Below are 13,845 nucleotides of genomic sequence, written 5' to 3'. Positions count from 1 at the left end.
TAAATTGCCGATGAAAAAGCCAATTTGGAGTTACCAACAAAGATCAGCACGATGATCTTAAAATCAAATGGACGTTCGAAGTGATCCCTTACAGTGATACCCTTAAAACATGAAATAAAGTCGCTAAATCACAGCAAAGTGGAAGCAATACAGCTACGGGACAACAAGCAGGAAATCAGAAGATTGGAACGAAACAAACTACACGAACTTGTATGGTGTATAATTTAATGGTGTTTAATTTAGGAAATACATACTAATGTATTACTCCCGTACTCGCCTTGCTTGTATATTAACGACAGTAATACAAGTAATATTGCAAAAATAAAAATAAAAGAACACCTTGTATAACAAATCATATCAGTTTTATATGATAATCAGATGTTTCATATGATAAATTGTGTAGAGTATCATCAGAAAGACATTGTAATAACTTTATTTTTTTGATTTTTTATTAAGATATTGTATTTATAATATATATTGTATTGAGATTAGATAGTATTCGTTAATTTATTCCATTCAAAAGCTGGTTGTATTTAATTATTACTTTTTAAAATTTTATGCCTTAATTATTAGCTAACTCCAGCAAAAAAAAATACTCTTCATTCCTCGTCATGTCGTCTCGTTTGTTACGCATTTGAGAGGTTATTTTCTAAGTTCTATAACTATCAGTTTTTTACCCATAAATATCAGAAGTTCTACACGTATATCGTTGATTGATCGAACATTTATATGAAATATACCTTTTTTGCCAACCTATTATTTAAAATGAATATTTCATCTATATCGATTACTGAAATATACAGTCTATGTCCAAAGAATAACAAATTAATTCAGTGTGTATAAATAAATATATGCATGCATGAAAAAAATGATAAAATACAACATACGACTGAGGACGTAATGCATTTTTCACGCTCTGCTGGTCGTCATACTGTACCCAAGCGGGCAAAATCAGCGATGTTCGCTACATGGTAAACAACAATGGAACGATTTTTGTTACATTTTGCGACTGCGACCTATAAACATTCATATTTCCACGATAAACGCTTCAAGATAACATTGCTATCATTAGTAACAGATTCACAAATAACTGTTTCCATTATATCACTTTTTTAGTTGATATAACGTTCTAGAACTTCTTCCCTCTTTAACGCAGAAGGTTCGGTATATAGACAGTTTCTAGGTGATGAACCATGTCTAATATATTCTGGAATATCATACGGCGACCCTGAGTATTCTACTTCCTGTCCAACATAACTACCGACCATAAGAATTGTTACTGTTGACGATACTGATTCATACAGTTTACCAGTCACCCCTCTACCCCAAAAGAATGAGCTGCAATCGAAAATGAAAATAGCTTCAAAGAAGGACTCAACAAATCTTCAAAATGCCAGGACACCGATTTGCAAGAAAAAACCATCAACCGCATAGTCTGAACCAATTGGAGATGAATGATTTCATTCAAGATCTTTTTTTTTTCAGGAGAGGCCAGAAGTTCTAAGAACAAACCTACAGCAATGTAACATTATGCTGAACTAGATCTGCTTATAAGAGAAATACAGATGACAGCGATCTCATATGTCATGAATTTAGAACGTAAATTTCATGAAAAAAAAAACTATTATACTTTGGATATTGTTATTATAAATAATTAACTACTAAAAAGTACAAGTGCCATTTAAATAGTTCGAAATCTGTCCATATGGTTTAAGAGATGTTCGATTCCTCAAGCAGAATCCAAGTAAAATACCTTAGTATCCACCTTGATAGTAGATTAAATTGGAAATATCATGTTAGACAAAGAACAGAGCAGATCAGACTCAAAATAAAAGAACTATACTCGTTAGTTGAAAGATACTCCCAACTTGATCTAAAATCAAAGATTGGTTCATAATGGAATGATACTACTACTGATACTAAACGACAATAAAACAGAACAATAGTAATTAATTAATTTATAGATTAACATCATACCTAATAAGCATATTTAAGATGACATGTAATTAATAGTTAAAGAACATAGAACAGTTAAAACATTTTTTTGGGGCAGTATAATAAAAAAAATTGTATTATAACTAAGAACCTTTCCACTAACTCTAAATCATAGATAGCAATGATATGATAGTAGACAAAACATAGGTATCAAAGGTATGTTTGGTTATTTTTACACAAAAAATTTAAGCATGACAAACCTTTGCTCTTATAATTATCTAATAATTAACTAAATCCGTTTATGTACGAACACATATCGTTGATAAAAATGCGAAAAACATATCATGGTAATAATAGTTATAGTTCATACTATGTGTTTAATTACGCATAATAAATAAACATAAAACATAAGATATCGTAGGTGTGGCTTGAACGCTTCTAGACTTCGAATGATATACACATTCTTAGGTGTAACATTATTAAAATAACGGTAAGGAATTCTGAAATTGGTTTACTGGTTCATGAAGCCCAACGTTTTTTACATATTTGTAATTAATTAGGTTATTTCAAATAAATGACTATATCACACTCATCTTGGTCGTATTTTCTTAGACATCTTGTTCCAACAGTACGACCATTAAACGAAAAATATCGAATTTAAACCAAAAAAGTTCATTAAAATTAATTTACAGTTTTAACTCTGATTTATATTACACTAATATTTGATTTAAAACACGATATAGGATGGAAATAGATGCAAGTTAAAAATAGAGACGTGTGTATGGCAAACCTCTTCCGCAAAAAAAATATATGGTTATGTTTATAGGTGTGGTTTGGTCAAACAAAAGCAATTTTATTAAAAATACTATCAAATGGTGAATGCGCAACGTATAGCGATTTTAACTATCAAAAATAGATTAGTCGGTTTTATAATACGTGGGAGTAGGAAAGTAATTTCGATTGGTTTCATGATTTTCAATCAATGATATATGTGCAGTTTTAGTAGACAATCTTTGCTAATTTATTAAATATGTTATATTTTTGCAACTATTTTAAAGCTTCATTTTTGACTGTTAAATTATTAAAACTGTTATTCATTTATTAACATTGTTAATTGATTCAATTAAAAATAAGTTCTCACGAGTGATTGGACATTTTTAGTTATATTGTTGAAATGTTCCTCAAACTTATTAAATAGAGTTAAATGACATTAATATATTTACGATTTCATTATGTGAAAATTGGTTTCTTATCAAATCACCTAAGTTGCCATTCAACTGTTTCAGATATTTTAATGCAACCCGATATTAGCTGTGCCATAAAAGGTAATTATGCTAACATATCCTATTAAAGCTTTTATGCATATTCTATTGCATGAAACTCACGTTGGCATGTTAAAAAGCTATACTGTTTCTGTTTAAGCAATATCACAGCTTTTTTTGTCAACGTAAATCTTTTGCCGTGTTTTATGGCTAATTTATCCATATTTAGATTAACCACTGTCTGGCACCAATGTGGCTTTATTTCGGTTTATTACGACGTAAAATTCTGAATCATTCAAGAGACGAAAAATACCCGTAAGTATCCGTCTCTCTCCTATTAAACTTGATGTTATACGTTCGTATCGGGAAGGAGGAGGTTTTATCAACATCAGGCATTGCCAACAAATGCAATGGAAGATAGTACTTTGCATATTTATGACGACCACAACATAGTTTATTTGAATTAAATGTCCTTCGTTTATAATACATACTTTCTGCGTCATTTTCATCGAATTAACTAGATAACATGAAAATTCCAACCCAGGGAACATTGTGAACATTTCAGCTTCAGGGACACTTCAAACAATAAAATTTTGACATGAAAAGTGTTACAAAAATGTCCGAAAGGATTTAAAAAATATATCCCATGGTAAAAACTCACTACATAAACACCTGATGCGCGTCATCACCATTTATGACGTCAGTACGTCGCCGTGTTGTCACATTAAATTTGACTTTTGGTTGACAACGTTTACCGGTTATAACCTTAATTATTATCCCTAATGTTCTGAAGAATTGTAGACATTTGGCAACATGTCCCACCAGTACTGACGAGTGACCAATTTGAAGCTCATCCCACAAGACATCCGGTCTTACCCAGCTTGGTCTTAAAATAAAAAATTGATACTCTCCTTCAAAAACCCTAGATTTTTATCTCAAACTATCGATATTATTTAAAACATCGAAAAATATCGATATATCGATATTTTCGACATTCCTAGTTTGTTTTCCTGTAGTTTATGGGTGTATGAATGGATACCATCGAAGCTGACATCATTATATTGCTATGTTACAATGAAATTTGTATATTTTGGAGGAAGATCTTCCCAATAAATACTTATTTAGACCAGAAATGATAAGAAATGATTTATATCTAATATATATATAGTTTTATGTTTTGTTTGTTGTGTGATTTTAAATAACAATATATTGTACATTAATAAAGAAGGATTTTGGAACTCTATTTTTTAAAGATTATTTATTAATTTAATAAGGTAAATAATAATTTTGACCGTTTTAATGTTATTTGGGCAATTATTGAGTCCTTTTTTGATTGATATTTTCGATATTTGAAAGAATGTTAAAACTTCTTTCTTTCAAGTTTCAACGAATAATAATCTTAAAATATTCCCAATTAACGATAACTAAAATTATTATTGCATTTAAAAAGGGTGCGATAGTTAAATAGTTTATAAATATTTAGTAGTCATTATTGAATTCCTCTTTACAATCAAGTCAAAAACTGAATAGAAGTCTGCATCTGACTGAAATAGTAATTTTAGTCGACTATCGACTCTTTTCAGTCGATAGTTCCCAACGCTCATTTAGATTCAACAAGAATCAACGGAACCGATGGATCGATTGAACGCGCGCCCGATATGAAAAACGTAATAATAATTCCCGTTCTTTCTGTATCTAATTTCGATCGGATAATTGGATTCTTCCATTCTGCGATCGGCCGCGTTCTCTAGCCGGGCCAGATCGATGAAAAACGTGACCGATTCGAGCCGCGATCGCTTTTTTTATTATCATTCGGATTGCTCGATTCGTAACACGCCAGTCCCCATGGTCACCCGTCTCGAAGAGACAGTTCTGGTCTGTCCACGCCAAATTCGAAACTCTACGTTTTTGGGGAGCGTATCCTATGTTTCTCGTTGCCATCGTCCTTGACTTCCACAACGGCTACTGGTCAAAAGCGATATTTTCGAAAGGTTAGAACGATCGGGACCATGGTCTGTCACACTTGTTTCCCCTTTGTTCGTTCGTTTTTTTTTGGTCGATTCATTTTTTAACTCTGCCGTAAACCGGTTGTTGAGCGCAAATCTTTAACCTACTTTATATGTTTTATAACAATATTAGATAATGCAAAAATGAGTAATCGATTCCGAACTCTTTTCGACAGATATAAAAAAACAATGATTACTAAAATTATGATGAAATGGCGAATGCGATGAACCGCATTTAGTCTTTCAGTTTTTTTACCTTTAATCTCTGTTTCATTTATTTTTCCCATCATATATTGTTAAATAACGATCGCTTTTTAAATGCTTTAAATTGAACCGAAATAATCAAGTTATTACCAAATAGTTATTAAAATAATATTACAATTAAAATATATTGAAATAGAATTTTACTTTTCTACTTCGATATGAAGAAAAGGACGTCTGAAGGTTGTGGAATCGTGAATTTGAATGCTGGTTTCGACGTTTTCACAGTGGTAATTTTGAAACCGGAGACAAAGAATGTTGAATGGGCAGCCAAAAAAATTGGATACCAAGGCTTCAAGGAATTACTCAATGAAACTATCAATGGGGGTTTGAGCCAAGCACTGCGCGAAAACATACTTGGAAACATTCATTAAAGTAGGAAGTACTACCCGACGTATTCTAAAGACCTTGTCCGTGGACAAAACTTTGCATAAAATACATTGTACTGATTTATCACAATAAAGCTTCATTTAAAAAAATCCTTATCAAACAGAATTAAATTGATAGACAACAAGCCCTTTCTGTTATAATTGACCACTCCAATGCAGTGAGTCTCGTGGGCTCGATTACCAAACAAGGAAAAACATTAAATTAATTTTTCAAGTATGATATGATACACTTGTTTCTGCTTTATGCCATTTTTTCATGCTTTTAAACCAGTTGTCGGGCGAAAATACCTAAGCTACTTTATCTATGATTAAATAACGCAAAAACTGGACATATATTATATTTTTTAGTAATATAATTTAATGCTAAACGAAATTAACCGTACTAAAACATTAATTATATTTCTAACTAAACCATTAATTAAGTTATTTAAAAAAAAGACAGAATTATAATAAAATGGCGGGTGCGCCACACGCAGTGGACTTTTTTTCATTTTTCTATAATATTAAACCGGTCTCTAAGTGCAAATTTCCTAACCTACATTATATATTGTTGAATATTACAAAAACACTTAAACTAGCGTAGCTGTTGCGATCAAGTAATAATTATTTGGAACTTTCATATTTATAAATATACTTTCATTTTAATATTTTACACAACAAAATATATATTATTGAAAATATTTTCACGCACATGCATCAATGCACAACTGCATTGAGAAATGAAAATATTAAGAAATCACAAGGTAACGTGATTTTTCTCGACTAAATCAACAGATGTATCAACATATAAGTGGGAAACGATCCAGCCAATATTGAGATTGAAATTCATAAAAGGTCAAGGAAAACTTATATTTGGCATAGTTGTTAAGCATGGTATAATATGACCTTATATAAAATCGAAAGTTTCGTTTCTTATAATAGATTTTATTAAATATTTATTGCTCATTTTTATTTAGATTTAATGAATAATCAAATACACATACATTCTTACATATTTGATATTAATTCAAACCTAAAATTGGTATGACTAAAAATAGACAATGAATGAAAGACATCAACGTGGGCGTGGATAAATCCTGGCGCATCCACCATTTCGTGCATATAGATCTATCAAAGAAGCTTAAATATTTCATATTTCTTTCATATTATGTTGTATAACTTTATCTAGAAACCAATTAGATAATTATTGGTTAATAACCAATCCATAAACGAATATCATTAATAATATCTCTTTTTTATCTGAAATTGATTAATTTCCCATATGGATTGATTAAACCTATAATTCATTTATCAATAAATATAAATTGCTCAGGGCAAAGTGATAGTTATTAAAGACATTATTTACTGTGAAATTTCGAATTATATACCATTTTAAAAAATCAAATTACAATCATTTTATGAAATACCTTGAAAATTGAGAGTTTAACATTTAGTAATATGATTGGATTTTTTAGATACCCACAACTATAACGAAAAGTAAATTTATTGCAGGCTGCTGCAGTTACTGCTATATAGTATCAACTCTATAAGCATAAAAACTAATGTGGAATTTAGTAAAGCATATGTTTGTTGTTAAACACAAATAAGCAATTCATGTCACATGACAATACTATTATGAATGTGAATATATTATAGTAGGCACTGCTGTGTGCTCGTATGACATAAATAATTATGGATTTACGTTTTTCAGTTCTATTACTAATGCAAAAACAAAAACAAGTTTGACCTGTTTTTGGCCAAAAACAGTTGAAATATCAATGTTCAATTATGAGATCTCAGGTTATGATAATACAATGTAAACAGGAGAAGATAAACATGTTAGTAATTTAAATTACATTGTTTCATTTTGCTTTTATCAGTAAATATATTAATAGTTGTTTTTAAAAGCCTATTGTCATGATTCATCATTATTTAAGCACTATAATAATATATACATTGATACCAGGCTTAGTTCATACCACATACATTTTATTTTAAACAAAGTGATGATTTTGTAAAGTAATTTAAGTGTATAACATACACATTAACACCATTGTTGTATAACACATCTGTTTATATGAATTATTGTGTAGGTACATAGGATGATACATATGTAGTCCGATAATGTATTACTAATTTTAATTGGAGTTTCCCTACCTCATTGAAGGCCATATCGCTGAAGGTAGTTCGATGGCCTGTGAGAGTTCACCTGTAGGGAGATGACAACAAACTTCTCGCAATTCCACGGAATGTCTGGGTAAGATGCACAGATATTTTGAAATAGTTGACACTTAATTTATCGAGACGCACTGTCGCAATTTAATGACAATGTGATTTATTCCATTCGAAAACATCGAACATCTGAAATTTAAAAAATTAAAAAAGGTTCGCCGAATCGCGGTCCAAGGGCCGTACCGCAATTGCGCCGCACAAGCGGGAAGGATCCGTCACTATATCAAAGGAAAAATAACGCACTATTTCCGATAAATAATTAACCAAAAAATTTGCTTTCAGTAATCACAATATTTTCCCTGACATCTGATACCTCTCTCATGTAGCGGACGCCATATTACATTTACTGTCAGGGAGATGACGACGGATGTCGAGATGAACCGAACAGAGACGAGCGTCAAATTAAATAAAGAAAGTCACACACGTTTAACCGTTTATATTAAAATACCAAATATGTGTTTTGCATAATATTTTGTATAAAATTATACGTCAAATGGAAAAAGTAGACATCATATTAACACAGACTGATTAATGGACCAACTATTCGGAAAAAAAATTAAAATTATTTATAATATCGATATAATGAATCTCAATGATATAGGTACACCTTTACCTCTATATGCACATTTTAAATTAATGTTATTTTCTAATATTATTTTATATTTTTAGATGTGATCTGTATTGACCATTTTTATTATTACATGCTAATATTAATAGTTTCGTAATTATGGCTGAATAGATATGGAAACTACGTGTAGGTTTATTAATACAAAAACAGTGGCAGGTGAATGTAGTTCCTAGTCGTTTAGCAATACCTAAATGACTTTCTAGATAGTTGTACATGAATTATTTTTGAAACAAGTTGTTACGGTTAGGTAAACGATTATTAGTCTAAGATCATTTTCAGTTCATTTGATGTAGGTGCCTTCACCAAAATCTCGTAAAAAATCCTTCGCATTAATATTTTTTATTAAATAGATTATTAAAAAATTAAATATTATACTAGTACCAGGATATTTAAGAGAAATTATTTCTTATTTTCATAATAATACCTTATATTATCTAAAATATAGATACTTGTTAATATCATATCTAGATGTAATTGTGGCATTATTATTTCATTTTCGTTGCATAAAAATGTTTAAATGAGAATGTCTAATATGAGGTAATAATGATATTTTTAAACTGAAAAATAGAGTAGAATATCAATAGAGTCATGACAGAATGGTGAATGACATACAGTGAAAGTTTTCACTAATATTACACGTAGTTAAGAATAAGTTTGATATCGTTTTTGATTTTCTATTTTTATTTAATCTGGAATACATTATCTATTATTGAAGCCAATTTAAAATTGGCAGATTCTAGAGTTTTTAATTATATTTTAAAGTCCGTTTTACCAACTGGGTTTCATTTGAATCCACTATCGTGTTCTGAACCAAATTAGGGACCATGACAGATTGTACAATCCTGTCAATATACAATCAGAAATGCTTCACAACCCGGCGCCTTCTCCATAACACTATAAAGTTGCAACTAGTTCTCTTAACAATCATAAAGAATCATAATCATAAATCTATTTTGTTTCTCATTAAAATTTACAAGGAAGAAATAAGTGATCCGTTTTTTGAATTTTTATTTTGATGTTTTTATCATTTAATTCTTTTTATGAAAAAAAGGTGAATGTGCTTCCCTTGAAAAGTCATTTTAAAAAACACGTATTGTTTATTTATTTGTGTTACGTGATTTATTTTATCAACAAAAACAAATAAAATCATGTTTTTGCTAAAAGCAATCAATAGATTAATGTGTTTGCTATTCCTAGTAATGTTTATTTGTCCAAAACTTACTTTGGTATGCAGATAAATGAAGATTTGTTCAGTAATAGGCATGTAAATATTTTCGTCTTTCCTTTAAAGGTCCCGGTTTAAAGTTACATTTTTAGTAGTTTGGTTAAGAATGTAAGTTCTATTGAACAAATAATAATTATATGGGCATTTAAATTTGCCTCTACTAATAGGTTGAGTACCTTTGTAATTATAAATTAATAATTGGATGGATGCTATCAATATAATGACACAAAGAGGCATAGAGTCGATAACAGTTAAAAACATTTGTCTATTATATAGAACCGTTTCTCACCAACCATATAGATTTGGCTCTTAAAATAGTTATTAACGCGCTTTTAAAGGAATGTTCCACGAAAGAAGGTATGGCTTCAATGAAGAAGTTTTTGAAGTTGTTGTTTACGCTGTTCTCTCTTTTATTTTCTTTTAATTCTTCTCTCCAAATTCTTTAACAATTATTCAGTTTTTAAAATTATCAATACCAATACGAGTAAATATTTTCAGTAGGAAATTAAGGTTATATAGTTTAAAAAAGTTTTCTTAAAAGTAATGAAAAAAAATTGTCTTTAACAATTAGTAATTAATATTATATGAATCAGTTTTAATTTAATTGCAAAAAATTAATTAATTAAAACATTAAGCTCAGAGATATCTTCTTTTTATTGATGTCTGATGTGTCGGAATATGTAACCAAATCGCTCGATGAAATTCAATGTAGGTTAGTACTGGTGGGCCAGGTTGCCAAATGTTTGCAAAAATCTTCAAAAAGTCAGTGATAATAATTAGAGGTTAAGGCAAAGGTTCTAAGCATCACGATGTGGTGATGTCATAAATTTTGATGACGTGCATTGGTTGTTTTATCGGAGGGGCTATATGTTTAAAAATCTGTGACTGTTCTATTTAAAACCTATTAAATAAATGTTTTACCAGTGGTTCAACTAGGTTTTAGCAGCTTATTGTAGATCATAGTGACGACAAAATTTTCTCTTACTATTATTATTGAGTTCAGAACAAAACATATCTCAATATCTCTAAATTTCACCGTTTTTCTTTAGTTCCCAACATCTGCGCGGTATTATTGTAATATTTTATAACTGTTATAAAAACTCTAACAACTGTTTTAATATTTGAGTTTAAAGGTATACTAATATTAGCCACTACCTGTAATTTTATAACTAGAGAAACCGAACATATTCGTTTGAATTTGTTAAGGGACTAGACTAGTCCAGAATAAAAAAAGAAAATATTTTTAGAATATCTTCAAAGTTTAGGCTTTTGACAATATGTGTCTTTAAGAGTTTTAGAGTGACTTTCGTGACGTAAAAATTATAACTAACTGAGACAGCGACATTTTTGAAATCAGTCGTCTTATTTGAGGACAAAAATGAACGATGAAAAATGTGAAATGACACATACTGAAAAGTATAAAGTATCAACATGAAGTTGCTTACAAACGCACCCGATGCGATTTAATACTCCTTAGCACCATCTGTAATAAATCCTTTAAAATTAATTTATCGGTCTGTTATTTTATCGATCTACTCGCGACAAAAAAGCCCTTGACATGAATACAATATTGGTTTATGAACCTTTTTCGATCTTTAAAATATTCGGTCATTCTTGATACTATATACTTCAATAAAAGTATCGGTATATACCTGAGCAATACGGCATCAAAGGCGATAAAAAGCACAAGAGATGACAGGAAAATTCAGGTAACATCTAAGTTATTTTTTATGGCAGGTTCTAAAGCTCAATAAAAAATAACAGCCAACGTTATTTGTAAAATTTGTTTACCCATAATTTAAGGTCCTGCATGTATTTTGATCAACGATAAATATTCGTAAAAAAAAACGAAATATAAATGTAAACAACCGTTAAACAACCTAACCTAACTATTAAATTGCACGAGTCTGACTTTTTCTACATGAAATAACACTTATTTTAGTATTATCCAATTATACAGACATTAATCATCGATCGCGCAAAATTATACTTTTGATATTCATTAGTCTATTAAATCATTTGAATACACACATCTAATAACAAGTAAAACTTGAATTAGTTGTAAAATTTATTAGAAAATGTATAAATTACTATATATGAAATGTACAGAAATAATATATACATATAAAACATATAATATATAAAAATTGGTGTATTTTTTACAATATATACAAGTATTAAATAATTTAAACAAACAGTTAATAATTCTGCAACAATCAAAGCCAATTTCAGAAACAATCTCAATAAATATCAACAACTATCAATATATATGCCCTAGTTATAATTTAACTATATTTTCTAATTGAAATATTTAGACAATTAATATTATTTTTGCATTTCTTGAGTGAGTCGTCGTCTTTATACGAAGGCATATTGGCATTGCGACGCTTCAACAGCAATGCGATATTGCGCATAAAGGTCTTGTAGCTACCATTGAACAGATTCACGAACTTTTGACGTAAAGATCCTTCAAAATCATCCTTAGGTTTATGCTCTTCCGTGATTTTTATATTTCCTGTAAACAAGCAAACTGATGAGTTCAATTAAACCAAATTGTTTTATAGAGATCGTACCAGATATGATGCTTTCATCCAAGGACGCTACACTCTTGCCATTATACAAGATCCGGTTGGTTTTCGGATTTTCCCACAACTCCATGCACCACCTGTTATAGCTCGACTCGTCCTCCATATTTAGGATCTTCTTCCTGTCCATGATCGGACTGGATTCTCGACGGGGTCTCTCGATTTTTTGTAGTTCACTGGAGGTGTAAAAATGGATGACTCCAGGAGTATCCAGCTCTTTAGGTATGGTTTTCTGTAAGATAAAGGAAATTTTAAGTATAAATATTTATATTAACGAATGAAGCAAAATGTTTGGAGCCTTTTTATAATATTGCGAGTAGTATAAAATGTAAGAATAGTTCCTTCACCATTTTGTCGTGATTTAATTAAATAATTTCTAGTTTCATTAAAGTTCCACTATATTAACTATATAGCTGGGGAACTTACATTTCGATCATATCCCACAAATGTTTTTATCCTTTTAAAACATTTGGTTTGTATACATATTTAATTCAAATATATAAAAATGAATGAAAAAAAAAACGTATATGAATTCAGGATAGTCTATATGAATGTTTTGCCTGAAATGTTGGATTTGATTTGTTTTTTTGTCTAACCGAGTTAGTAGGAGAATTCCCTCTGATTTCAAATTTTTTGCAGCAGCTGCAATTTATAAATTATGTAACCGAATGGATGGAAATTTTGATTGACAGATCTCAAATGAAGATACCATAGCAGAAACAACAGCATTAGGAATAAAGACGCAACATTCCATAAGAGCCAAGTAAAAGTTAGAGTTGTTTATGTTTTTGTTAAAATAGTATATTTTTAAAATTAATTAAATCGCGATCTATCATCTTCCAAAGTTAATTTGTATAATACCAAATGACGCTTACCATTTTCAATGTTTAATCCGCAAACAATTATCCTGAGAATTAAGAGTAAACCAAAATTCAGAGACACTGTATCACCAAATGCAATTCGCACACTGAAGTCACCAAATTCAGTTGCAGTTCTTTTATTGATAACATTCGACAATCCATTTGGTCTATTGATATTTAACGTCGTTTTGTATTCGGAGAACTTTAATCACCACCAATAAAGATGGGCGACTAAGGGCTACGTGAGTTTTATTATGTTTTGCTTTTAATGGGTTTAATATTTTATTGTGGGTTATGTTGTACTAGGTTGGTTTACCAATTCTGGGAAGTAAATATAATTTCTTTTACGTATACAATGTTTTTTTAGATATAAATACAGTGGAAAACATGGTAAAATATGGCAAATACATAGTAAAAACACTGAAAAATGCTACTAAATATTTTGTGTCTTAGATGCATAAGCTGTAAAAATATATGTAATTA

General features: G+C 30.0%; 2 protein-coding genes across 3 annotated transcripts in view; both read right to left on the bottom strand.

Annotated features, from left to right (window-relative positions):
* Positions 1–8,132, bottom strand: part of GckIII (Germinal centre kinase III) — a 103,194-nt gene extending 95,062 nt beyond the window's left edge. For both annotated transcript variants that reach the window (XM_076413222.1, XM_076413220.1), the window contains exon 1: positions 7,990–8,132. In XM_076413222.1, the coding sequence (XP_076269337.1) occupies positions 7,990–8,004 (15 nt within the window). In that variant the 5' untranslated portion in view covers positions 8,005–8,132. The remainder of the gene's footprint in view (positions 1–7,989) is intronic.
* Positions 8,133–12,073: 3,941 nt separating this feature from the next.
* On the bottom strand, positions 12,074–13,512 carry LOC143201973 (uncharacterized). Its single transcript, XM_076413228.1, has 3 exons — positions 13,378–13,512; positions 12,491–12,734; positions 12,074–12,432 (listed from the first exon to the last, which is right to left on the bottom strand). Exons 1-3 carry the CDS (start codon positions 13,378–13,380, stop codon positions 12,203–12,205), a joined length of 477 nt encoding a protein of 158 aa, XP_076269343.1. The 5' UTR covers positions 13,381–13,512; the 3' UTR covers positions 12,074–12,202.
* Between the last annotated feature and the right edge of the window lie 333 nt (positions 13,513–13,845).

The sequence above is a fragment of the Rhynchophorus ferrugineus genome, unplaced genomic scaffold (assembly GCF_030347505.1).
Source record: "Rhynchophorus ferrugineus isolate W39M unplaced genomic scaffold, kcgeb_rfMv2 rfM9, whole genome shotgun sequence".
Taxonomy (NCBI): domain Eukaryota; kingdom Metazoa; phylum Arthropoda; class Insecta; order Coleoptera; family Curculionidae; genus Rhynchophorus; species Rhynchophorus ferrugineus.
This window is presented reverse-complemented; position numbering and strand designations above follow the sequence as displayed.

Bases quoted from the DNA above. Each gene is read 5' to 3' on its own strand.
- LOC143201973 (XM_076413228.1), bottom strand. The intron at 12,433-12,490 runs GTACGATCTCTA...GCTTGTTTACAG, and splicing joins GGATGAAAGCATCATATCTG to GAAATATAAAAATCACGGAA.